Raw genomic sequence first — 27,574 nt, forward strand, 5'->3', positions numbered from 1 at the left:
AACTGGGTGAGACCCAGCAATTAAATTCTTAGCCTTGAACCAAGATCGGAAGTCACCTGGCCCTCTTTCACGACGGGGCCTTAAAATACTGGACAGGGGCTCTAATATCCTCTCTATCCTTTCATATCAGATAAAACCTGGTCTCTCCAGCTCAAGCCTTGGGATCCCCCAAAGCCATCAGTCATTTCCTCTTTCTTTATAGAAGTGAGATGGTCAAAACTGGTGACAGAGTCGGGAGAATCAGGTTCACAGAGTCTGAATGTTGTGTCTCTACCCCTCTAGCCCTGACATCTGAGAACCAGAGCTAGATGGACAGCTCAGGTTTAGAAATGAAAAGCGGTGGCTCCTCCTGGATGCTTTATTGGGGGCTTTCAGTGGTTTCTAAGCATGAGCGGCAGTGACACCAGACCCTTTCCCAACATGCAAAAGGCACAGGGAAGTGAGATGCCCTGGGGGCTGGCAGCGTGGATACAGAGAGAGCCCCCCCCCCGCCCCGGCCCGAGACATGGTGGGGCTCGGAGGAAGCCCCGAGAGTGATGGGGAAGGCAGGCATCGACAGAGATGGCTTTGGCAGAGGCAGGAGAAGGGACCCAAGGACCATCCATCTCCAAACCCAACACTCTGGCCAGGGCTGAACTTCCAAGAGATGGTCAACATGGCTTTTACTGAAGGTCTACCTCACACGGCGGGAAAACTCAACTCCAGGTGGAAAGAGGAGGATGGGATGGACGCTGCCTTCAGGAACTTCTGGTAAGGCGCCAGACCAAGCGCTCTGCTCAAATCAAGAGGGGAATGGCAGGGTTTGCTTGTGGCATCGGTCCCAGACACAGCCTCTGGTTGGATGTCACTGCCTTGGCTTCAGCCAGTGCTGACTCAGTTCAGGTCCAGGAGAAGAATGAAGCCCCTGAGCCGATCTTCAGGGGTCTCCCATGCGGGTTTCCGGGTCTCCAGCCCCACCCGGAAGTACCGCTTAGAAGAGTCGAGTCTTGATGTTGGCTTTGTCCCGTGGAAGAGTTTCCCTGGGCAAGAGGGAAGAGGAGGCGAGGGTCAGGCCCTCTGAGCCCCCAGCACCTCCCAGAATTTGGGCCCTGGTGAATGAAATGGCCTGGGACTCACCTCAGATCCCAACTAGTCCCCACAGTTCCATCTTGAGACCTTGAATCAAAACAAACAAAAAAAGGCATTCGTGTTTTTGTTTTTCCTTTCTCTCTCTCTTTCCCACTCATTCTTTTTCTCCTTTAGTAGAGGCGTGGCCTCAACTCATGGCATTGGCAATATCTACTCCTAAACTATGGAATGTTTTCACACTGACTCTAGAATTACTCCAAACAAGGGGTGGGAGGGGGCTGTCCAAGTGTTCGTGAGACGAGACGGTGTGTTACCGAGAGCTCGTGGGGAATCGCACAGCACAGAGACAGCGGCAGTCAGACACCAAGCCCGGGGCCTGGCTTTAGATGTATTTTTTCTTGAGGTACCAGTAGGCAAAGTAGCCCATCCCTCCCAGGGAGCCCATGAGAAAGGACGCCCCAAAGAAGGATGGCGGCTTCCGCTTGACCAGCCGGAACGCGTTGGGGATGACCGCCGACAGCAGAGTGGTGTGGATGTCGCCCAGAACCTTCCGGAAGGCAAAGCGTTTCTGGACCCTCTCGAAGAAGGACTGCAGGTTGGGCCGGCTGCCGTCTTCCCAGTATTTCTTGGACAGTCCCAGGAATTTGAGGCGGTGCAGGGTGGCTCCCAGGAGGACATCCGCAAGGGTGAAGGCACAGCCGCAGAGCCACAGCTCGCATTTCTGCCCTGGAGTGGAAGAGAGACAAGATGGCGTTGGGGCAGGCTCAGCTTCTGTCCCCCCATAACTCCCTTCTCTCTCATCACTTACACCTCTGGCTTCTGTCTGCCGGCCATAGTGTTTCCCCAAGGTCACCCACTCCTGTACTTCTTTCATGATTTTGGCCATATGCATATACTTCTTATATTACTCTTTTCTTTTAGATCAGCTGACTTGATAAATGCAAATATATGTATTTAGGGGCTTTCCAGGTGGCACAGGGGTAAAAGAATCCACCTGCCGATGGAGGAGATGTAAGAGGCCCAGGTTTGATCCCTAAGTCAGGAAGATTATTTAAACTCTGGACTCACCTATCACACTGCTTATTTTCCAGCTCTACTTGTCTGTTCACTGGGTGTTTCAAACTGGACAAGTCCAAAGCTGAATTCCTGATCCTCACCCCAAATCCACCACACTCATCCACACATCAGTAACAGCACCTCTGTCCATTCAGTTATTCGGGTCCAAAGCCTCATGCCGCATTGAATTCTTCTCTTTGTTTCACACCCACATACACTTTGGCAGCACTTCCCATCCACTTTACTTTCAAAAAACATCCGAAGTTGGATGTTACTTCCACTGTTACCACCCTGGTCCTAACAATCACTATCTTTTGCCTTTGACTCCCTAGAGTCTATTCTCAGCACAGTAGTCAGAGGAATCCTGTTAAACCCTAAGTCAGATCATGTCCTTCTCTCTGATCAAAGCCCTGTAATGACTCCCTGTCATGGTCAGAGTAAAAGTTGAAGCTCTGGGCTTCCCTGGTGGCTCAGTGGTAAAGAAGTCACCTGACAAGGCAGGGGACATGCGTTTGATCCCTAGTCTGGGATGATTCCACGTGCCGCTGGGCAGCTAAGCCTGTGTGCCACAGCTACTGAAGCCTGAGCACCTACTTACCTATGCTTTGCAACAAGCGAAGCCACCACGAGAAGCCTGCGCACCGAAATTAGAGAGTAGCCCCTACTTACTGCAGCTAGATAAAGCCTATTTGCAGCAATGAAGAGCCAGTGCAGTCAATTAATTAATTAATAATTTAAAACATCTAAAATGTGTATTTGGTGGTATGTTCCATGGGTCGCAAAGAGTCAGACACAACTGAGCGTGTGTGCTGGTCATGAAGATGTGATAAGACACAATGTCTTCCCTCAAGAGGTTCGTGGTTTCATGGGAAGAGGAACTAAAATGTAATGAAGGCTCTGATCAAAAGCTTGTTCTTGACTATGGAACCTTCCAGGTGCTCATGAGACTTCTGAGGAGAGATGATGTGTCTGCAGTTAGAGGCACAGGTGCGTGGCATCATCCAGGGCATGAGTGGAGACAGAGCTGAGAACGGGACCAAGGATGGAGCTTTGGGGGCATCACGATTGAGATCTTGGGCAACAAGAAGCAACCAGCGAAGCAGCATGAGAAGGAGCAGCCTATGGGGTGGGAGATGACCCAGGAAAGGGCAGTGCCCTAGAAGCCAAGATAAGAAAGTGTGCCAGGGAGAGAGGGCTCAGCTGAGGTCAGACGCTGCCGGAAGGTCACAGAAGGGGAGGCTGAGACCTGGAGATTGCATTCAGCGGCTGTTGACCTTGACAAGAACAGCTAGAGTAGATGCTGACAATGAAAGCCTGGCTGGAGGGAGTCCAAGAGAGAAAGAGAGGAAGGGAAATGGAGACATTGAGCAAAAGTCACCCTTCCAAAGAGTTCTGCTGTAATGGGAAGGATACACCGATACTATGAGATGGGTCAAGAGTGTTTTCGTAAGTTGGAAGAAAAAAAAAAAAAGTTGATGGGAATGATTGAGCCAAGAGGGGAAGAGATGCTACAGGAGAAAGTGGAGAGAATTACTTCTGTGGTTGTCCTTGAGTGGATGAGCGTGGGTGGCATCCAGTACACAGGGAAGGGACTGGGCTTAGCTAGTTCAAAAACAGTTCATCCTTGGTAACAAGAGGGAGTACAGCACTGTCTTTCAAGACATCTAAGTTTCTAATTCTAAGTTTCAAATGTAAGACATCCACCCGAGAGAGAACAAGCAATGCCAATTAAACTACTGAGAACCTTCCAATTTCAGGGATGTTGACGTGATTTAACAAAGATGCATCTTAGAATCGATAAAATACAGTGTACGCACAGGCACTAGGACTGCTGGGAGGGTAGCTACGGGGGTGAGTTGAGAGTGAGGATGTGGGAGAAGCAGCTGGAGGGTTCAGGAGAAAGGAGAGGCAGTAAATTGCCATCCTAAGAGGAGGCAGTGAGAGGCCTGGGGCTGCAGGAAGGCCATCTAAGGCTAGTGGTCATGAGTTCAAAATGAGACCTGCCAGGAACTTCCCTGGTGGTCCAGTGGCTAAGACTCTGCATTCCCAATGCAGGGGGCCCAGGTTGAATTCCTGATCAAGGAACTAGATCCCACGTGCTGCAACTAAGAGTTCAAATGCTGCAATTAAAGATACCACATGTGGCTCCAAAGATTACATGTGCTGTAACCAAGACTTGGCACAGCCAAATAAATAATCATAAAAAAGAAAGAAATAAAGATCAGCCACCATCCTTGTACATTTCTCCAGCCATGTTTAGGCTCCTGGGTATAGGCTGAATAGGTGGAGAGTGATCTGAGGTTTTGAAAGCAGTTCGATTCCTGGGTTGGGAAGGTCTGCTGGAGAAGAGAAAAAGCTACCCACTCCAGTATTCTCGCCTGGAGAATTCCATGGACTGTATAGTCCACGGGGTTAACCTAGACATCATATTAAAAAGCAGAGATATTACTTTGCCAACAAAGGTCCGTCTAGTCAAAGTTATGGTTTCCCAGTAGTCATATATGGATGTGAGAGTTGGACTATAAAATAGAAACCTGAGTGCCAAAGAATTGCTGCTTTTGAACTGTGGTGTTGGAGAAGACTCTTGAGAGTCCCTTGGACTGCAAGGAGATCCAACCAGTCCATCCTAAAGGAAATTAGTCCTCAATATTCATTGGAAGGACTGATACTGAAGCTGAACTCCAATACTTTGGCCACCTGATGCGAAGAACTGACTCTTTGGAAAAGACCCTGATGCTAAGAAAGATTAAAGGCAGGAGGAGAAGGGGCGAGAGAGGATGAGATGTTTGGATGGCATCACCGGCTTCATGGACATGAGTTTGAGCAAGCTCTGAGAGTTGGTGATGGACAGGGAGGCCTAGCGTGTTGCAGTCCATGGGGTCGCAAAGAATCGGACACAGCTGAGCGACTGAACTGAACTGAACTGAACTGAGGTTTTGCAAAGTGTGATGAAGTAGGAGAGGGATAAGGGAGCTGAAGGTGCAGACAAGGGGCTGCCAATAATGATGGATCAGGGAATTACTGCTGTGTAAGAAGAGGGGTAAGATCATGATCAGGGTGACGGACAGTGAGAGGAGGCAGGACCAAGGGATGGAAGTGCTGGGGTATGCACTGGATGAGTGTAGACAGATTTGAGAACAGGACCAAGGACTAAGCCGTGGGACAAGCCAAGGTTTAGATATTGAGCAATGAGAGAAACTAGTGATGGTGCACGACAAGGCAGTCTGTGAAGTGTGAGACGAACCAGGAGAGTGTGGTTTCATTTCCTTAATCCACACATCAATCCAATCAAATAGGTGCTGTTATTATCCCTGTTTCACAGAATTTGAAGCCCAGAGAGGTTAAGTAACTTAGTAGAAGCCACACAGCTAGTAAGTGGCAGAGCAGAGTGTGGATTTGAACCCAGGCCATCTGGTTCCAGAGCCTGTGCTTATAACCACTGCATTAAGCCGCTTCTTTCTATGTGCAAATGTGCACATCTGTATGTATTTCTACAGACACACAATCTCCTTTCAGTGGGTGCATTTTTATTTGGGTCTGTGTGTGGACCTATGTGTCTGCAACCTGCATGGTGTGTATGTTTAGCCATGCGAATGTCTGTTCAGATCCATGCAGCTGATTGTGTACAGGCATGTAGACAGCTGCACACGTGGGTATCTGTGTCCATGAAGTGGGCTGGATTACCACATGTGTGAGTGAAGTGTACACCCATGTGCATCTGGTGTTTGCCTGCAGACAGATGTTTGGAAGCATGTACATGTGTGTCACTATTTAAGAATGTCCATTCCTGGGACTTCCCTGGTGTTCTAGTGGCTAAATCTCTGCACTCCCAATGCAGAGGGCCCTGGGTTCGATCCTTGGTCAGGGAACTAGATCCCGTGTGCCACAGCTAAGTGTTCAAATGCAGCAACTAAAGATCTCGCATGTGGTAACGAAGATCGGAGATCCCGCATGGTGCAACTAAGACCCAGTGCAGCCAAATAAGTAATAAAATAGAATGTCTTTCCATAAAGGAGAGAGAAAATAAACTAGTGGTTGAACTTTCCTGGTTGTCCAGTGGTTAAGAATCTGCCTGCCAGTGCAGGGGACACGGGTTCAATCCCTAATCCCAGAATATCCCACATGCCGTGGAGCAATTAAGCCCGTGCACCACAACTGAACCCACAGGCCATAGAGCCCTCGAGCTGCAACGAGAGAAGCCACCGCAGGGAGAAGCCTGTGCACAGCAACTAGTGAAAGCCCGCTTGCAGCAGTGAAGACCCAGAGCAGCCCAAAACAGCTAATTAATTAATTAAAAAAACCCTAGTGGTTACCAAAGGGGGGAAGGAAGGGGGAGGGGCAAATTAGGGGTATGGGATTAAGAGATGCAAATTTCTATGTATCGCATAGATAAGCAAAAAAGATATACTGTATAGCACAGACAATTATGGCCATTACCCTGTAAAGACTTTTGATGGAGTACATCCGTAAAAAAAACTGAGTTACTATGCTGTATACCTGAAACTGACTTCCCTGGTGGCTCAGAAGGTAAATTGCTTGAAACTAATATAACGTTGCCTGAAACTAATATAATGTTGTGGATCAACTATACTTCAATTTAAAAAGAAAAAGAAAAAATATGTCCAAGATTACTTGATACTTATCTCTTTTGTGGAGCCTAATTTTCTTGCCCTTGAATATGGGCTGTATTTAATGACTGGCTTTGAATGAACAGAATGTGGCAGAAGTGACAGAATGACTTTCAAGGGTAGATCATACAAGATAACGTGGCTTCTTCCGCTTCTCTCTCTCTGGGGTCACTCACTCAGGGGAAAACCAGCTGCTCTGTGGTGAAGAAGCTCAAGCAGCCCTAATAAGATGCCCACGTAGGAATCGAGGTCTCCTGGCATCAGCCACCGACAACTGAGACCTCTAGACAAGACCCCCGTGAATGAGCCATCTCCGATGTTGCAGCCCCAGCCAACAGCTGGACTGCAGCCTGCATCATGCAACCCCAAATTAGAACCACTCAGCCAAGCTGCTCCAAAATTCCCGATTCACAGAAAAATGTGTGCTATGACAAAAGCTTTTTGTTTAAGCTGCTGAGTTTGGGAACAGTTTGGTATAAGCAATAAATAACTAATAAGCAGGTCTTGATGCATCTTTCTCTCTCCACTATCCTCTACATGACATTATCCAATTCTATAACTTGAATCACAACATAAATGGGAATTCCCTAGCGGTTCAGTGGTGAGAACTCCATGCTTTCGCTGCCAAGGGTGTGGGTTCAATCGCTGGTCAGGGAACCAAGATCCTACAAGCTGCATGGCCAAAATAAGTAGATAAATAACAAAACCAAAAAACCCAAGGATATGCTGAAGACTCACAAATTTCCATCTCCAAATTCTGACCTCTCCTTTGAAAGTCAGACTGGAATATCTAATAGCTTACGTGACATGCCCTCTTGGGTGCTGCAAAAGCATCTCAAACTCACTGTGTCCCAAACTGAACTCTTGGGTCCCTCTTGCCCATATCAGGAAATGGTATCATCAGTAACTCAGACCAAGACCTCAGAAGTCCTCTTGGATTCCTTTCTCCCCTTTTACTCTCCACCCTTCCCCCGACACCCTCAACCTTTCAGCAAGTTCTTGCCCATTTTAATCTCCAAAATACCTCTGGAGTCTTTCATGCCTTCTGTCTCCATGGCCACCAGCTCAGTCCTAGCCACCACCACCTCATCTGTGCTTCTGTCTCCCTTGAAATCCACTAAAAGTAAAATCAGAACACCACACCCCAAGGAGACTGCAGAAACAGCCACAGCCACAAATTCCTCCTATTCTTGCAGGCACGCCCCTTCACAAAGGCTTTACTGATTCTGCCACCAAGAGGCAGAATCCAACCTTCCACCTGTTAAATTCTAGCTCTGCTGTGTCACTTGCTTTAGCCAATGGGGCTTTAGTCAGTGTGACACAAGAAGATGGTTAATATGTGTCTGCACACTGGGTCTTTGCTCTCTTGCTGCTCTCAGAATCCCTGTGACCATCATTCCACTTAGTCTTGCTTAGCCTTCCAGATGATGGGCAACATGAAGTCCAGCTAAGTCCAGTGGCCCCTGAACACTCTTCCATAATAGCCCTTCTTCAGCACCCTCTCAGAAAGAAATGAGAAAATTCCTTCTTGAGGTATCAGGTTGGTCAAAAAAGTTCATTCAAGTTTTTCCATAATATCATGGGGACAAACCAAATGAACTTTTTGGCCAACTCAACATATATTCTTTTTACTCATTTAGCCATACAGCACTTTTTTTTGTAGAAAGGATGTATGACAAGTGGTTTCAGCATGCATGACCATGTCCCTGTTTAGGACCTTAGGTACCTGTGTGTGCCTTGCACTTGGAGCCTCAGCTGTGAAATGCTGGACGAACATTGGACCCACCAAAAAGGAAGCTGTTCTTGTCCTAACTATGCCATTTAAGAGCTGTGTGACCTTGAGCAAGTCACTTTACCTCTCTGAGCCTCAGTTTTCTCATCTGAAGAATGCACATGACTTTAGCTGTCACATATAATAAACTAGTTTGTTCTAAACACTGTGCTGAGTGCTTTTCACTTTTTAAAGAGTTCAACAGGATGGAGTTACGGTTTTAAACTGTACTATTACCATCCTATTTTGGGCTTCCCTGGTGGCTCAGAGGTAAAGAATCCACCTGCAGTGCAGGGGCCACAGGGGATGTGGTTCAATCCCTGGGAAGATCGCCTGGAGGGGGACATGGCAACCCGCTCCAGTGTTCATGCCTGGAGAATCCCATGGACAGAGGAGCCTGGCGGGCTGCGGTCCATGGGGTTGCAAAGAGTCAGATACGACTGAAGCGACTGTGCACGTGCACACACATCCTGTTTCACAGATGAGGAAACTGAGGCTCCAACAGGGAAAGAAATTTGTCCAAGTCACACAGTATAAGCAGCAAAGCTGGAACCCTAATTTGAATCTGTCTGACTCTACACCTGTCTTTTAGAATACTGTGCTCCAGAACCTCTCCAAATAGACATCTATGTGTGTGTGTGAAGCTGTAAGTGTAGCAATGCAAATTGCATGGCTTCCACAAATTTGCATTGTTGAGGAGACCGGACTAACAGGCTGCCTAAAATAGAGCAAAATGGGAAAGTTCAGAATGAAATTTGAAGAAGGTGATGGCAAAGATGGTGGATAAATGAAGACAAGGAGCAGAGTGGTATGGAGAGGGTACCCCAGCCTGGAAGAGTGGCAGGTGCAAAGATGTGGAGGTGGAAATGAGGCTGGCATGCTTAGGGTCCCAAGAAGAGTCGCACTTGAGAATAGAAAGAGTCAAGATCAGAGAGTCTGGATGAGCCTAGACGTATGGCTACAGCATGAAGGAGCCATAATTCATCCTTCAGTGGGGAAGGTGGGTAGCATAAGGGTCACCACCATCACCACCACCACCATCTCATTCAGTTCAGTTCAGTCGCTCAGTCATGTCCGACTCTTTGTGACCCCATGAATCACTGAACCTTTATTAAATACCTACTGTGTGCGAAACGCTGACTTAAGCATTCTACATGTGTAATCTCATGCAATGTCACGGCATCTCTCTGAAGTAGGTCTTATTATTATCCCCATTTTATAGACAGGGAACTGAGGTTCAGGGAGGTGAAGCACCTGGCCCAGGGCCATTCAACTAGCAAGTGGCCAACCTAGGACTTAAACCTAGGTTTTCTGACTCTGTGGCCTGTGATCCTAACTACCTGGACAGTCCTCTGAGTTCTTTGGGGAAAAGATGCTGAGACATAGACAGGGTGGGCTGGATGAGCTCCAGCACTCACCTACCCCAGAACTGGCACCCACCCTCGTTCTCAAGCTTCCTCTTCTCCAGCTCAGCCTCGATCTGGTCCAGCACCATGGCCAGCTCCCCCAGGATCTTCTTCAGGTAGCTCACGTCATCGTGTTCCAAGATCTTGGCCTGCGGGCAGGACAGGCAGGAGTTAGAGGAGCTCAGTTGGCTTCAATAGGGCAAAGATGACCAGGGATGGAAGAATCTTGGTCCAAACCCTCTTCTGCAAACCCAGTCTCCAAATAATGCCTCAAGTGTATTGGATACCCCAACATTACAAAGCAGCCTCATCGGCTGCTCACAGCAGCCTGGTGAGCTTAGCTGTCCTGACCAGATCCCTTTCATGGGTGTAAAAGCTGGTTGATAGTGGCTCAAAGCTGCCCCTTCTCCAGAGAACTGCTTTTGGCCAAAAAGGAGTTTCCTGGAAATATTTGAGAAATACTTGGGCCAATGGCTAATACAAGAGTATAAAAGTTTATCCCTTTGTTCAAGGTGACTTTGTGGTACCCTTTAAGGTCCAGATCAGGTGAACTTGGATCCTTCTTCATTCCTACCCCATCCTTACTGGGTTCTCCTTAAAGCACTCCCTCAATACTACATTTACCCAAGAACCTCAGTACTAAGCTCTGCTCTTAGAGATACAACTGAAGACATGAGGAGAGGGAGGTTCCAGGCGCACAGTGACTTGCTCAAGGTCAAAGAGCCAGTAAATGACAGAGGAGACAGGATTGGAAAAGCAAGCCAGTGGTTTTCCTATTTCAGGTCATCAAATGATTTCTACTTAGAACCAGCTTCTCCCAGTTCTTCTCTTCCATGGAAAAGACAGTGGGAGAGGGGAATGAGCAGACCTAGGGGCACTCACCATAAGCTTCTTCTGTTTAGAAAGGTAGGGCTCAGAGAGCTGGGGCTCCTCTTCATGGTCCAATCTCATGAGGTCCGTGGTGGCATTGGCTAAATGTCCTGGGGAAAGAATAGGAAAAGTCCCATTCATCTGATACCTGGTGCTTTTCCTTTCCCTTCCCCCACACCTTGGAATAGGTCCCACTCAAACACTAGTCTGGAAAGTAACAATATCAACAGGCATAACCAGCAGACACTATGTCACTTCAGGCCAGGACATAGGGATGGATGAGATGCCATCCTGCCTTAGGCTCAGGCTAGTGGGAGAGACAGACCCTTAAGAGATATCTATGACATAGCATGGCCAACCTCTAATGAAGAATGAAAGGATACTGTGGGACCCAGAGGGCCACCTGCCTGGGGCACAAGGTATCAAGAAAGCTCAAGGAGGAGGAGACTCTGAGGGATGGGAGTTTGGCCAGAAATGAATGTCACCCTAAACCTGGACAAGCTCCTACTTCAGTTTACATTTCCACCACCCCTTTCTGTAGTGAAGAAACAAGTTCAGGGGGGCTGAATAACGTAACACAACTAGTAAACAACAAGCAGAGATTTTGAAGCTGGATCCGTCTGACTCTCAGTCTGGTGCTCACTCACTGTAACCCACAAGGAAAAACTTGTTCAGTTAAACAAACGGAAAATCATAAGAGAGCCGGGTGTGCACTTCTGGTGAGGGAACTTCCCTGAAGATATAGGGACATACTGACCGTGTTTTCTGGGAAAACTGGCTTTTTAAAGATGCCAAAAAAGCCAGTGGTGGAACATGGGGCAGTGATGGAATTCAAGGCAGCATCATAGAATTATTCTTCATGGGAGAGAGGAACTCTCTGGTAATCTACCTTAAAAAGTCTAACTGTGAGCCATGGGTTTTACAAGAGGAGGTGGAAAGATTAAGTGGGATAAGATCCTGTGGAACAGATTCCATGTGTGGGGTAGAATTTCTCCAGAATTCTGGGACACAGTGGGTCAGGTGGTGCATAAACTTGACCTGCCTTCTCCCCTGAGCCCCAACTCCATTTGGACATCTCTTGGGCTCCTCAAACTCATCGTCACCCAACCAACCCCATCACCTTCTCTGTTCCACCTGCTCCTTGTTTGCCTACTGCCCAAACTGCAGCACGCTTGCCCCACACTAAGCCAAGCCAGATGCCTGGGTGTGTGTGTGTGTGCTAAGTCACTTCAGTCATGTCTGACTCCTTGCAACCCAACGGACCATAGCCTGCCGGGCTCCTCTGGCCATGGAGTTCTCAGGCAAGAATACTGGAGAGGCTGGCCACGCCCTTCTCAGCAGATCTTCCTGACCCAGGGATCGAACCTGCGTCTCTTAGGTCTCCTGCATTGGCAGGTGGGTTCTTTACCAGTAGTGCCACCTGGGAAGCCCAGATTACTGGGGGTTGTCCTCAACTCTGCCTTCTCCTTCCTCCGCAAACCAAATCTGTCACAGTTTCTGTTGATTTTCCTATTTAATCTTTCTCACGTTTAACTTCTCCCTTTCATTTTTCTGACTTGCCTTTATCAGACCTCCCTTGCTCCACTGATCTCTTGCCTGGATGCTGTGACCTACCCCCAGTCACCAGCACTCTCTCCCCTCCAAGCCCTTCTCCCTGGTTCTGCCAGAGAGACCCTCCTCAAACACACACCTGACTACACCACTCCCAGCTGAAAAGCCATCTGTTGCTCCTCACTGCCCTCAGAAAATGTTCAAGCTCTTCAACTTGCCTTAAAAGATGCAGCAGGATCACCTCCTCTTCCCTTACCAACTCCATCTTCTTCCACTGAGTTCCCCCAACTGCCTCTGTCCCCCTATGGTAACATTTCAGCCCCTCCAAATGCTGAGTACTCCCTGAATGTCCAGATCATTCCAAACCTCTAGGCCTTTGCTCTGACTGCTTCTTCTTCCTGGAAGGGCCTTCTCCTGTATTCCTGAAACTCCCCTTCCAGATTCAGCTCAAGATCACCTCTTCTATGAAACCCTTCCTGATCCTCTAGGTCTCTTTGTCCTCCAGTGTATGCTGTACAGATTTTCAGAGAATGCAAACACATTAATCAGCTGCCATTACACAAATCTATTCACATTGTGGTCTATGTGAAAAGTGCCCCACCCCTTGACTTGTTCAGTGCACAACATGTACTGCTGTACATGGAGATTTTGATGCCAGTGTACTTATCTCTGGATGTGCATGTCCCCCACCAGAACCTGAGTATCTGGAGAACAGTGAATATATCTGATTCATCTCTGTTCCCTCAAAAACCAGTACAGGCCTGGCACAGAACAGGAGTTTCTGAATGAATGCATGGAACAGAATGAGAAAATAAATGAGTGACTGCAATTGTTCACCTTCTGCTTCTGAGGTTTCACTGTCCACCATCCTATCTCCTGGCCTGATATCAGCAAGCACACTTCCCAGATCTTTCAGCTATGGGGCAATATTAAGTCTCATTGATGTTTTATGAGTTTGAAGTTCAAGGACAGTATTTTCTCCTCTTGCCAGTCACCCAAGGCTGCCCATGTGGCTTTCTTTAGACCCCAGGAGGGCAGACCAAGCCAAGGAAAGACATTTGACTAATTGGGATGGGGGAGGGGTCACTGCAGAATGACTTCTGCCTCCTGTGAGGTCCTTCCTCTCTCCCTCAGCTGGGCTGGAGTCTTGAGATCCTCTCTGCACCCCAGTGCCTTCTAGGTACCTTCAAATAATTCAGGACAGGATGGGGGAGCACGTCTATCTTTCAGAAGCACTTAGGAACTCCTTCCACCTAGTCCAGACCAGCATCATTGCTCACCTAGATGACAGCCAGGACCCTTTAACTGTCCCACCCACTCTTCTTTCTGTTGAATGATTTTTATAAAATGTGAATCTGATCCTGTCACTTTCCACCACTGTTTCTCTGCTGCTAATCAGATAAAATTCCAGATCAGCCAGTCCTATCCCTAGATTCACAGCAGGACCACACCTACCCCCACTGGGCTATATACACCAACCCCATTAAGTGTCCTTCGGTTTCACACCATGCTCTCTCCTATCCCTGAACCTGAAAGGATTCTCTCTTCTATTTCCCTTTCTAGTTCCTGGTCATCCTTGAATATTGCTGCCTTCCAGAAGCCCTCTACGACCCCAGAGGCTGGGATGGGCATCTCCTTTAGCCCCAGCCTCTTGTGTTCCCTTTATCATAACACTGATTGGTACTAGATTAGAAAAATTTAAATCGATTAGTCCTGAACAGACTATACCTGCATACTTGCTTGAGAATTCAAACAATATTAAAGAATGCAGAGAGAAAAGTAAATCTCTCTTCTCTCAATCTGCAGTCCCTTAGTCCTGCTCCCTTAGTCTTCTCATGCATCCTTCCAGAAATACGCTTTGTGTTTGCAAGCACTTGTGTATCCATTGGACCCCCTTTTACATATACAAATGATAGCATTGGATGCTTCACTTTCTTCCTCTTTACTAATATGCCTATTATTTTTTAACAGCTGCACAATGGTCCATTGTTTGTAAGAAATAGAATTTATCTACCTGTTCCCCACATCATGGACAACAAGGTTATTTCCCTGATGACTCAGCAGGTAAATAATCTGCCTGCCAATGCAGGGGACACAGGAGACTCCAGTTGGATCCCTGGGTTGGGAAGATCCCTTGGAGAACCTAGTCCAGTATTCTTGCCTGGAAAACCCCATGAACAGAAGAGCTGAGGGGGCTACAGTCCATAGGGTCACAAAGAGTCAGACATGACTGAGCATGCGTGCACATTCATGCATTCATTTCCCCAGATCATGGACAACTAGGTTATCTCCAGCTTCTTGCTGTTAGCTCCTAGGCTGCAATGCATATCTTTGTACATACTTCTTTGGCTCACACTTCCGATTGTCATTGCAGGACAATCTCCAAAGGTGTGGGCCTTTTAATATTCGATACAGAGTGCCAGACTGCTCTCCTGAGAGGCTGTTCAAATTTACTTAGTCTTGCATTATAATTACCTAGTTATTTGTCTTTCTGCTTCCAGGAAACTATGACCCTGGGAGGGTAGATGCTGTGACAGTCCCCTTCTGTCCCCAGCCCCCTATCAAGGCCTGTCATAGAAGACCTCAAAAATGTTGTTGATTCACTGGGGACAGGACAATATAGACAAATCCTGAGTGTTGTTCAGGGGCACTCTAAAAGGATGAAATCAAGTTCCACAATCTGCCTCACCTTCAGATATGAGCCTTGTTCCCTTGAGAGAGAGGAAGTGACCATTTACCAAGCATCTATTATCTACTTAGACTCATCACGCTTCCTCTGTGTATAGGACCCCATGGTGTCTGCATAGACCCTGGACCAAAGTCTGTAAACAGTTGTTGAGGGATGATCTGATTTCATCCAACCCTTATTTACTGAGTACTGAAAAAAAAAAGGATAACATAGGCTGTGGACATATTCAAGCTGGCAGTTATGACAGTACACGGGTGATAGACTAATCAGAAATCAGAGACTCCATTGGGGGCCTTGCAATATCTGGGCAGTCATCCTTGGTGATGCCAGCTGGAATCACTCAATGCCCTGGGCTGCCAACCCCAGGTGTCTGGGGCTGGGACGCCTTTGGAGAAGTGTCCACGCTCCCATGGACAGACAAGCCTCTGGGGTGACAGACAGCCGAATAGCCTCTGTATGGGATAGCAGGACAAGAGGAAGGGGGCAGGAGAGGGGGACAAGAAAGGGGAACTGTCAGAGATGGAGAGACATTCAGTTCAAAACAGGGTGAGTGAGATGGAAAGCCAGAGAGAGAGAGAGAATCAGACAGACCCAGAGTGAGATAGAGAAATGAACAAACAGACACAGGGATGGAGAGAGATATCCACGGGGAAGAGGAGAGAAGGAGTAAAAAGAGGAGAAATGAAAGGAAGAAAGTGAGTAAGAGACACAGAAATAGGAAGAGGAGGAGGGGTGAGGATGGAGGAGGAGGGGTGAGGATGGCTTTAGAGGGAGGAGAGGGGCTGAGCCAAGGTTACCGGAGGGTCCTGCGGCCCCACCCCCGCGCCCGGCACTCACTGCGGATCTCGGCCGTGGCGTACTTGGGGATCATGGAGTCGGTGGTGAGCTCGGGGTGCAGAATGCAGCCGTGCGTGTAGGCGTCCATGGGCAGCGAGTCCAGCAGCTCGCGGTAGTGCAGCACGCGTGCGTGCTGCGGGCTGCCCGCCTCCGGCATCAGCGCCACCACATGCTCTGCGGGGCATAGCGCGGGGCTGGGGAGGGGATGGAGGGCCCAGTCTTGGGCCTCCCGCCCCCCTGATTCAGCCTCTGGCACCACAGCCCCCAACCTCAGCATCCTGGAACCGCGAATTATCCAGCAGCCTGGGGCCCACTCCCTCTCCTTGACTTCCCAGGCGATGCTAGTGGTAAAGAACCTGCCTGGAAATGCAGGGGATATAAGAGATGCTGGTTCAATCCCTGGGTCGGGAAGATCCCCTGGACGAGGGTGTGGCAACCCACCCCAGTATTCTTGCCTGGAGAGTCCCACGGACAGAGGAGTCTGGCGGGCTACAGTCCATGGGGTCACACAGAGTTGGACATGACTGAGCGACTAACACTTTCTTGGGCCCACCCCCTTTCCTTGACTCTTGGGATAAAGTCCTTACCAGGCTAACAGGGGACGCCAGTGGTCCTGCCCGCCTACCTCTCCTCCAGGGAGCCCTGCCAGACTGTCCTTCAAGGGGCAGCTCCTCACCTGCCCAGGCCTGTTTTCAGGTGGGAGTCTAGGCCTAGTGTTGCCAGACTTGAGGAGAAGTTGGAATCCTGGATGTTTGAAACTGAAACATCCTTGATTTTTAAATGTTGGCAACTAATTCATATATTTTTTTAAACACTGCGCATCTGGGCCCGTCTCCCCAGGGACTGAACTGCTGAACTTGAGCAGGGCCAGAGGGAAGGAAGGAACAGGTAGGGGGTGGAGAAGGACCTGGGGGCTCTGAGGTGCTGGGCCCTGCTCACCTCTGGAAAGTTCTTGGGTATCCGAGCTGGTCTCCGGCTTCCCGGAGAGTCTGTTGGTTCTGACTATGCTTTCAGGGTCCTCGCCGAACCCTGGCCTCCCTGGGTGATCTGGGTCCTGTCTGTGGGGACTTAGAAGGGGGTCTGGACCCTGCTCAGGCCTGGGGGTCTCGGGAGGGTCTGTAGCCCAGTCTGTGACTCCTGAGTTCCTGGGAGGAGGCTACAGCCCCAGCCCTCCAAGTGGGGGTCTTCGGGGATCTGAGGATCCTGGAGGGGGTATCTGAGCCCAGCCTGTAGCCCGTGGTTCCTTGTCGGGGAGACCAGGCCTGGGTCGGGGGTTGGGGGGGTGGGTTCCCAGGTTTTCCGAGCTTTCGGGGCGCTGTCTGGGCCTGCGCGGCCGCCGTACCTCCAGTGAACGTGCGCTCCACGTAGTCGATGATCTGGTCGTAGTCGCTGATGATGTTGTCGCGGTGGATGATAACGGGCACCTCCTCGCCCAGGTTGAGCCGCATGAACCAGGGCTCCTTGTGCTGGCTCTGCGGCAGGCTCACGTCCCGCTCCTCACACGCCAGGCCCTTCTCGGCGATGACCAGCCGCACCTGCAGGCGCCAGGGTCAGAGCGGGGAGGGCCGGCAGACACATGGGGATCCTCTGCCCAGGTGGGGCAGGGCGTGCAGGAAGAGGGCTCAGAGGTCACACACCGGAGGGGACATGTTGCTGGAACCCGTTCCTGGGCCCCTGGGGCGCAGGACGGGGTGACGCACCTCCTGGGGGCCTGGTGCCTGGTGGAGAGAGGAAGACAACCCTGCCCTGGGGACCAGGGGCAGTGCTGACTGATGGTTAGGGAGCTGGGAGTCACAGTTGGGCTTAGCTGGGATAGGATTTCTGGCTCTGCTATGTGTTTGGGCAAATTCCTTACACTTTCTGGGCTTCAGATTTTTTTGTTGTTGTTGCAGAATTGAAGTATTAATAATAGCACCGACACAGTGTCTGGTACATAGAAAGCACTTAATTCATGATTCTCATTATCAGGATTGGACTCTCAGCCTGGCCTCCAAATGTGAATCTGACCAGGAAATTTACAGAATTTCTCATCATCATCATAATCAACAGCAAAATTGCTCAAATGATTTGAGAAATCTAAAGTGAAGTGAAAAGAATTTGCTGACATCAGCCTAGCCCTTTATTGTCCCCAAACACCTTCCTATCTGGTCGTTGGATGCCCACAACAGCCTTCCATAGGGTGGCAGAGCGGGGACCATCTCCCTGTTTTTCTTGATGAGAAAATGAAAGCCCAGAGAGGGCAACTAACTTACTCAAAGCCACACAGCCACTTTGGCAGTCGACCTAAAACTAGAAGGTTCCTGACTCCCAGACTAGTGTTCTCTGCCCTGGGGGCTCCTTCTAGAAAGTCTTGGACCTGCCCTTTCCGGGCTCCTTCCCTAAGGTCCAGAGGGTCCCAGACAAACACTGGAGCTGGTAGATGCTAATGGAGAGTTTTGAGGCTAGCTTGCTCCTGATCCAGCCCAACAGTTCTGAGCTGGGAGATGGTTAATGACCACCTAGTCCAACTGTCCTCTCCCTGTGGACTGAGACTCAGAGAGAAATCTGGGCTTGTCCAAGGTCCCCCAGCAAAAGGATGGCAAGATCCATGCCTACAAGCTCTCCCTACTTCTGTCTCCAGCCCAGGAGAAAGAGAAGGCATCCCAAGAGAAGTACAGGTTGATGACGCCCCTCCATACCTAGGTGGTAACTCCTGAGCCTGGGCGTCCCCAGTCTTCCTCCCAGATGCCGAGAGGTAAGCTCCCAGAAGAGCCAACATGGTGTTATAGTCAAAATGTTGAGCTGCGTGCCAGACTGTGCCAGTTAAAGTCCGAGTGCTAGTACTTAATTGCTGGAGAAGGAAATGGCAACCCACTCCAGTATTCTTGCCTGGAAAGTTCCATGGGTGGAGGAGCTTGGTAAGCTGGAGCCCATGGGGTTGCAAAGAGTCAGACATGACTGAGCGACTTCACTTTCTTTCTTTCTTTCTTGGCTTTACAAGTAGCTCTCCATCTGTGTGCCTCAGTTTCCTCATCTGTTCAATGGAAGTCTCACGAGTAAATTCCTCAGAGGGTTATTGTGAGGATTAGATAGATTAGTCCCCGTGGAACAGTGCCTGGCATACTGTAGGGGTAATGTGTGCCTTGGCTCCTTGAATTAGACTAGGCAGACAGACCTGAACTTGAAGGCCGACTCTGCTACTTATTTGCTGTGTGACTTTGGGCAAGTCACTTGACCTCTCTGATCCCTAGCTTCTGTGAAATGAAGAATGAATTCTACTCCTTCAAGGCTGGCAAAAGGTTGAGGTGGAATGACATGGATAAAGTCCCAGTGTGAGAGGTTAATACATGGGTTCCAACATCACTGTTATCACACACACAGACACACACACACACACTGCCCTACCCTGCATTCCTGGTTGATGTCTTAGCGTACTTGATGCCCCACCCTCAGAGCTAACATGAACAACCCCTTCTGTGTGCTGGACTGTGGGGAAGAAGGGGGTAATCAGCCCTTGAAACCCCCAGCCCTCACCCAGATTCATTTGCTACAGTAGCCAAAAGTAGGCCCTGTGGGCGGGATGGGGAGGCAGCGACTCAGGTCCTCAGCCTGGCTCTGCCACGGCAGTGCTGTGTGACCGTGGAACTACTGCTGCCCCTTTCTGGACCTCCTTTTAACTGTTAGTAAAATGAAAGGCTGAGCTCCATGTTCTCAGAGTGTCCCATGGCCCTGCTTTGAGCTGATGCTACCTCCAGATCCTGCGGGAGACAGGGCTGGCTCTGCCCTCCTGGGCAGAAGGTGGGAACTGCTGGTTCTCAGATGGTGGGGGGCGGGGACTGTGGCAGAGGAAGTGCCAGGGTGGCAGTTGGTAGGTCTAGTCGGGTGAGTGTGTGTGCATGTGTCTGAGTGGCAGCTGTGTAAGTGAGCAAGTGTCTGCGCATGTGTGTGCACGAGTGTGGGTGGGCATGGATACAAATCAGTGTGAGCATCCGGTCTTGTGTGAGCATGTGTACATGAGTGTGAATATAAGTGTGTGTGCCTGTGTGTGTATAAGTGTGAGTGGGCATGAAGGAAAGCATTTATATGTGTATCTTGGAGCTCATGGGTGGTGCCCGTGTCCTGTAGGAGCTGTAGGGCAGTCGAGGCTGCAGTTCTGCTGGAACCCAACCAACCATTCCCCTCCAGCCCATCCTGGTGGGCTCCGCCGGGCCATCCAGCCTCTGGGTCAGGCTGGGATCTCTGGATGTATGGAAACAGAAACTAAATCAGGCCTTTGCCCTTGGCAGGTCCAGACATTTGATGGTGCATCCTGGCAGGGCGTCTGCTCCCAGGGCTTTGTTCCTGAACTTCAGTGAGGATGCCTGGTGGTGGGACTCCTGCCTGGGGAGGGGACTATCTTTAGAGGAACAGCAGTCCTGCGTGGAGCTGCTTCGGGGTCACGCTGGCAAGCAGCCAAGGAGACTTTCTCCTTTAGCTGCGCTGCAGGCCACAGCCATGTGCCGTCCTGCGGGGGAGGAGAGTGTGGGAGGAAGCCAGGCCCCGGGGAAGGGCATGCAGCCATCAAGGCCATCTGCCATCTCTGCCTCTTGGAGGCTGGGTCAGACTCAGGTGGTCACCACTCAGGCATCAGCCATATCTGGGCAAACTGTCTCCCCTGTGGGTGCCTGGAATTCACCTGCTGGTGCTTCACTGTCATGGTTAGGCACTGTCCCCCTTCACCCAGGCCCTTGAACAAACAGTGATGGGCTGGGTTGGTGTCTCTGTCCAGCCACTTAGTTGCTGTGTGACTTTGTAAAAGACACTTGGGGTCTCTGAACCGTAGTTTATTTGTCTCAAATAGTTTTTTGAAAAAAATTAATAAGCTTTATTTCTTAGAGCAGTTTTAGGCTTACAGAATCAAATGCCTTTTAATATAACATCTTGAAGCTTACAAATGAGCCCTTTTTCAGCACTTATTTACTGAATGCTTACTCTGTGCCAGGTCTTGTTCTAAGCACTCAAAACTCAGCAGTGAACAAAACAAAGGTAACTGCCCATGGGGAGCTGACATTCTAATGGGTGCAGACAGAAGACGAGCAGTTAAAATGAGATAGTGTGTCAAAAGATAGTGAGTTCATTGGGAAAAAAAGAAAAAAAGTAGAGCAAGGTACGGGAAATTGGGGGTCCAGGGCATTTTAAATAGGGTGATCCAGGGACTTCCCGGTGGTTAACAATCTGCCTACTAGTGCAGGGGATGCAGGTTCGATCCCTGGATGGGGAACTGAGATCCCACAGGCCGTGGGGCAACTAAGTGCACACGCCACAACTCGAGTGCCTGTGTTGAAACCACTGCGCCTGCCTGCAGTAGCGTCAGTGCTCTGAAACTAGAGGGGCCCATGCACTGTAACGAAGACCCAGGGCAGCCAAAAAAAACACACCAATAGTGTGATCCATCAGGGCAGGCCTCTCTGAGAAGGTGACATTTGAGCAAAGAACAAAGTGAAGGGGTAATTCAAGCAGTGATCTGAAGAAGTGAGTTCCAGGCAGAGGGGACAGCCTGTGCAAAGGCCCTGAGGTGGAGATGTCTGAAATTTTTGAGAAATGATGAGATGGGCAGAATGACTGCAGCAGGGTGTATGGGAGACAGAGGAGAGGGGATCAGGAAGAGTCGTGCACAGGGATTTTTAATGGAGATTCCTAGACCCAGAGGTCTAGGAATAAAATCAGGGAGTCCTTGAACTAGGATGGGAAAATTACAGGTTTATTTTCAGTCATCTCAGGCTGACACTTAGCATTCTCTTCAATTATGAGTGTAGGCGACAAAGCATGGTAGAGTCAGCAGTGCCTGCAATATTGTCACCACTAGGAATCAGATACTGTCATCACTTCACAGTTGCTGCAGTTATAACTGTCACGATTTCAACGTTACAGTAGTCATCAGTCCTGCCACTCGATCATGTGATACGATGGGTTCATACAGAAACACATATTATTATGTAATTATTTCTTTTTGGAAAATATGCCAGTAGCTGTACTTTGGTAGGACTGGTTTTCTTTCTAATCCAATGCTCCTATGTATTGATGTTACTCAGTTAAAAACACTACTCTGAGAAAAGTTCATAGGCTTCCCCCGATTGATGAGGATTCCACGACCAGGCAAGGTTAGATCCTGCAGGAGGGCCTGAGGCCATTATGACAACTCTGGCTTTTTCCCAGAGAGACTTGGGAGCCACTGCAGACTTCTGAGCAGAGGGGTGGTGGGTTGTGCAGTCCTCGCCTGTGGAACTCCTGGGAGTGGGGGTGGAGCTGGAACATGGCCAAGGGCAGCATGGACAGGACTGGGGCGCCAGTGCCCAGGAGCTTGGAAAGCAAGGCCAGAGCGGCAGGTAGAGCCCATTTACTTGCCTTCTGCCATGTCTGGGAGGGCCCTCTGGAAACTGCTGTGCATACAGGCAGGGCCCTTTAGGACTGATGGGAAAGAAGGCAATGCTAAGCTCCTGCTGTGTGCCTGACACTTAACACGTGTCCATGTCCTCTGAATCCCGCAGAAATCCTGCAGAGCCAGATGTAAATGTGCCCCTTTCCAGAGGAGGATATAGAGGCACAGAGGAGGTGAAGTGACTTGTCCAAGGTCACACAGCCCATGAGCACTCCAGATGAAACCGGAAGCCAGGACCATCTGACTGCACAGCCCAAGAGCTTTCTGTCAGGCTGCACTACCTCTAGAACCCACCATGGGCACCTGGGCAAGGAGAAGGCCCTGGCAGCAGAGGCAGCAGAATGCCTTTGTCAGAGGCTTGGTCACAAATGGGATTGCAGTGGGTGGTCCCATCCTTGACTTAGGGGGCAACCTAGCCCTGAGCTGAGCTCATCCTGAATAAGAAATACTCAGGAGGCTTCCTCGGGAAATGGTGATGGGAGGTGCCACCCCCAACCCCCTGTCCAGTCCTGGACACTGGGGATTGGCTCCTGAGGTTCTGGAGGAGGAGGAGATCCTGGCATCTGGAAGTGGGTCTGACTCATTCCCAAATCCCCAGCAACTTTGTCGAGTCTGGCGTGCAGTAGGTGTTCAGCACGCATGTTTAGAATTTATGGACGAGTCCCCGCGTGACCTTGGTTAACTCCATCTCCTCCTTTACCTAACACTTTAGTGATATCATTATCAACAGAGCCCTGATCTCGTGCCAGGCACTGTTATCAGCACTTTTTGTGCCTCATCTCATTTCACCATCACAAATAGCCCTCTATAGAAGGTACTGCCATTAGCTCCATTTTACAGATTATAAAACTGAGGCTTTGGGGGAGGCAAAATGACCTACCAAAAAATCCATGGTGAATTATTGGGGGAGATGGCTCTCCTGCTGGGGACTGACTGGCCTCAGAGTTTGTACTTTAAACTGGGAACTACTCAAAGGAGAGTCAGTGGACCAGCTTCATCAGCATCACCTGGTAGTCTGTTAGCGGGCAGCATCTCTGGCCCCACTCCAGATCTACTGAATCAAAATCTTTGAGGTTGGACCCAGTGTTCTGTGTTTGAAACAGTAATGTATGCTCATGTGTGACTCGTGCCAGTGTAGAACACGACTTAGCGACTGAATAAGTGTAAAACTATGAGCTATAACACCTTTTCAACAACCCTCTCAGCAAGCCTGAGAAGGGGTTGCAATTAGAGGAAATAGCTATAATTATTATTATTTCATTTTCCAGATGATGAAAACTGCGCCCGAACCCCAAAATCAAACCAAAGACTGGTTCCAAGGCCATTTCACTTTAAGGCATCTATTTCTCCATCTGGAAAATACGTGAGTGGAACAGAAGGATCTTCCAGGGAGAAGTGGAAGGGTCAGGCAACGGGTGACCCGTAGGCTCCACCAGGACCCGGCTGCTGGGACCTGGCCATGGTGCTGAATTTGTGCCTCATAGATGGGACAGCCCAGGGTTGGAGATTGCGCCCCTAGAGGTGCCCGGGTCTTACAGGCGCGGGATTCGGACCTCACCCCTAGAAAGCGGGAACCCCGATAACTTAACACCGGGTTGGATTCCCAACCACCTTCCAGCTCCCCTGAGTCTGAGAAAGGGCCGTGGGGTTGTCTGTGCCTTTAAGAGCAGAAAACACCTCTTATGGGCCGAGCTGAGGTTTGGGGAGATGGGTTAACTCGTTGCTTCTCAGCTTAAATTAGGGGGTATAAGGGGAGGGCTAGGGTCAGACCCTTCAAACCCCAATCAGAAGTCCCCCGGCCGGACAGAGAGGCAAGGGAGCTTTGACCCGAAAGCCTGTGGTATCGGGATAGAAGCGCAGAGGGCAGGCCTGCTATGGGACTGGGGCTGGAGGCTGGACCCCAGGAAGCGCTCCTCCCCCTCCCCGCAGCAGCCGCCCCCTCCAACAGGCCGCCTTCCCAGCAGTGCCCATTCCCTTCCCCTTGCCTTTGTCTCTCTTCTCAGCCCTCCAACAGATCGGGTCTTTCTGGGAGGGAAAGAGGCAGTATGGCTGTGCCTAGGATGAGGGTCGGTGCTCCTGGGGCCCAAGACAGGGCCAGTCACCTCCCCGGAGAGCAGCCCAGCGTCCCCCGTCCTCCGGGTCCCCCAACCCCAGATTCTACCCTCCAGTCTCTAGCAGATCTTCAGATTCTTAAACCCTCCAGGGTCCCCTCCCCCAAGTCTCCCAGCCGCGGGGCGCATCGGGTTCCCCGGCTCCCTCCAGGCTACCTTCTGTGAGCTGAAGGACTGAGTCCAGTGGTACAGAACCAGGCTCTCCTTGGGCCAATGGGCGTGGCTGGCCGCTTCGGGTGCGTCGGGGGCCTCCGCCGGCTTCGCCGCATCGCTCTCCAGCGCCGAGATGGGCCACCAGCTGCAGTTGGTGGGGGTCAGGTTGTTGGGGGTCGCCATGACAGCCCGAAATCAGAGGGAGGAAAGCAGGAGGCTTCGGCGGCAGCGGCTCTCTCGACCAGCATCACATGGCCTCGCCGAGCCTGCCCCTCTCCTTCGCTCGCTCGCTCCCTCCCTTCCCCGTGAATGTCATTACTCACTGGGCTCGCGGGGGAGGGGCGAGGGGATCCCAAGAGCTCACTCCCTCCTCCTCCCCTTGGCCCGCCCCTGGCCCGTGTCGGAAAAGTCGTCAGTCCTCGGTCAAGCTCGGTGGAAGGGTGCGAGGCGCCATAGGAAAGTGGACCATGCCCCCAAGCAGCTCCAGTCTGGCCAGTCACCTGCCGAAGATTCCACCATTGCAAACACATTCTGCCTCTCAATCTTCTAAAAGGCAAATGGGACCGCTGGAATTATAGGAATCCATTCCTTTTATCAATTAGAGTCTGGAAATAGCTGGTTTCTTTCTGAAGCTGTTATTTTCTAACTTTTCTCCAGAAAGATCTTTAGGGGTTAAAGAGAACACATTATGATCTATTGAACGAACACTTGCATAGCACTTCCTGTGTGTCCAGACTCTTGTCCTAAAGGCTTTTCAACCATCCATTCATTTAACCATCACAATAATCCTATTAGCTTCATTTTATAAACAGAGGAGGAAACTGAGGCACAGAGGGTCTAGGTGACCTTGGGCAAGGTCACCTAGCTAGTAAATGGTGGAGCTGAGATCGAAACCCAGGCTTAGTAGCTCCAGAGTCTCTGATTTTAGCCATAAGGTCATTATGTGACATTAATATAAAGGACAGCAGAGCAAGCATTTATCAGTCCCAGTAACATGCATCATCTCATTTCATCTGCTCAGTAATCATTTTTCCCAGGTAAGGGAGGTGAGGCTTAGAGGCATCAAGTCATTGGTCCAAGGTCACATCTTCACCCCAGAAGACTGAAGCATAACTAGGGGAGCCCTGTATTGGCTTTGCTGTCACACGATTTACCCTAAACATTCATGGGTGTGTGCATACTAAGTTGCTTCAGTCGTGTCCAACTGTGTGACCCATGGTAGCCCATGGCTCTTCTGTCCATGGAATTCTCCAGGCAAGAATACTGGAGTGGGTTACCATGCCCTCCTCCAGGGGATCTTCCTGACCCTGGACTTGAACCCAAATCTCTTACATCTCCAGCATTGGCAGGCAGGTTCTAGTACCTCCTGAGAGGCCCCCAATTCATGGAACTTTACATAAATTTCCTTAATATATTCTTGCTTGCCTTGCTATATTTTATTTATAATTGAATAAATAAATGCAAATAGAACCGCTAGCTTCTCAGTTTGCCCTCTACTGCCCACCCCAGGTCATGATGCCAAGGGCCCTTGAGCCCATCACCCCCTAGATCAATTAGCATATCTCTGGTGGAACCAGTGTCCTTTCTTCTATCAGATAACAACAGTTCTGTGGTCCAAGAGTTCCCTTTTTGTGTTGGTTGCCAGGAACCTTGAAACCATGTCCTAGTTGCCACATCAACCTCCCTGGTTCAGCAAAATCTCTCTCTCTCTTTAAAAAATGTAATTAATTTACTTATTTTTGGCTGTGTGGGGTCCTTGTTTCTGCTCTTGGGATTTCTCTAGTTGTGGCAAGTGGGGGCTACTCTCTGGTTGTGATGCTGGGCCTTTTCATCGTGGTGGCTTCTCTTGTTGCAGAAGATGGACTCTAGAGCGTACAGGCTTCAGTCATTGTAGCATGCAGGCTTAGTTGCTCCAAGTAGACATGTGAAATCTTCCCGGACCAGGGATCAAACACATGTCCTCTTCTTTAGCAGGTGGATCCTTAACCACTGGCTAACCAGAGAAGTTTAGCAAATTCTCTTTTTATGAAAGTTTTATTTCTTCCTCAAAATGTCTTGTTCACAGTTTAATTTTGCAAAGGACATGATGTGTCTTGGAAAATTCAAAAATCTATGAACACAGGAGAGTAAGACCTTAGAAATTTGATCAGTGTGGAAAATCTGGGCCCCTATCTGTATCTTTGACCTGAATGCATACAGAGAGCCTGACTCAGAGCAGTCACATTGAAATATGTATTATTTATCTCAACAAACATTAATATTAATCGTGTACTCACTATGTGCAAAACACTTTTTGAGGCAAAGTAATAAGACAGACACTGGTTCGTTGTTTGCATCTTTCACTTAGCAATACATCTTGGAAAGTGTTTCCTACCAGCACAGGTATAACCCATACTTTATAACAGTCCACGCTGTGTGGATGCAACATAAATGGATGAATATGCACTCTGTCTCCAGTCTTTTGCTATAAAAACAATGCCACGGTAAATATCCTTATTCATATAAACTTATGCACATGTTTGAAGATAAGCTATATGATAAATTTTAGAACTGGAATTGCTGGATCAAAAGTATATCTTTGCCAAAGTTCCCTCTGAGAGGCTGTACCAGTTTATGCGTGCGTGCTAAACTGCTTCAGTCTCTTTTCGACCCCATGGACTGTCGCCTGCCAGGCTCCTCCGTCCATGGGATTCTCCAGGCAAGAATACTGGAGTGGGCTGCCATTCCCTTCTCCAGGGGATCTTCCCGACCCAGGAATGGAACCCTTGTCTACTGCATTGCAGGCAGATTCTTTATTGTTTGAGCCATTAGGGAAGCCCATACCCATTTATACTCCCCCACTAATGATCGATGAAGCTGCCCATTTCTCTACACCCTTGACAGCACAGCATACTTTAAAACTTTTTTTCTGTTTTCTATGGGTGAAAATGATATCTTGTAGTTTTTATTTGCTTTTCTTTTTTGACTTTTATTATAAAAAATTCTAACATATGAAACAACGAAAAAAATAGTTCAATGAACATCCATGAATCAATCA

At 49.4% G+C, this 27,574-nt stretch overlaps 1 protein-coding gene across 6 annotated transcripts; it reads right to left on the bottom strand.

The window, feature by feature from the left end:
• Positions 1 to 338: 338 nt before the first annotated feature.
• Positions 339 to 24,861, bottom strand: GDAP1L1 (ganglioside induced differentiation associated protein 1 like 1). 6 transcript variants are annotated; one of them, XR_005722562.1, is made up of 7 exons: positions 24,541 to 24,861; positions 17,219 to 17,411; positions 15,877 to 16,050; positions 10,812 to 10,909; positions 9,964 to 10,078; positions 1,117 to 1,794; positions 339 to 1,019 (listed from the first exon to the last, which is right to left on the bottom strand). XR_005722562.1 is itself a non-coding variant. In XM_040249003.1 (6 exons), exons 1-6 carry the CDS (start codon positions 24,718 to 24,720, stop codon positions 1,451 to 1,453), a joined length of 1,104 nt encoding a protein of 367 aa, XP_040104937.1. In that variant the 5' UTR covers positions 24,721 to 24,861; the 3' UTR covers positions 339 to 1,450. The 6 variants fall into 6 exon arrangements, 2 of the variants coding, with proteins under 2 accessions (XP_040104937.1, XP_040104936.1); XR_005722561.1 differs by having other exon boundaries at positions 9,946 to 10,078; positions 24,541 to 24,858; XR_005722563.1 differs by lacking the exon at positions 15,877 to 16,050 and having other exon boundaries at positions 9,946 to 10,078; positions 24,541 to 24,833.
• Between the last annotated feature and the right edge of the window lie 2,713 nt (positions 24,862 to 27,574).

Source organism: Oryx dammah, unplaced genomic scaffold (assembly GCF_014754425.2).
Source record: "Oryx dammah isolate SB20612 unplaced genomic scaffold, SCBI_Odam_1.1 HiC_scaffold_10, whole genome shotgun sequence".
Classification (NCBI taxonomy): domain Eukaryota; kingdom Metazoa; phylum Chordata; class Mammalia; order Artiodactyla; family Bovidae; genus Oryx; species Oryx dammah.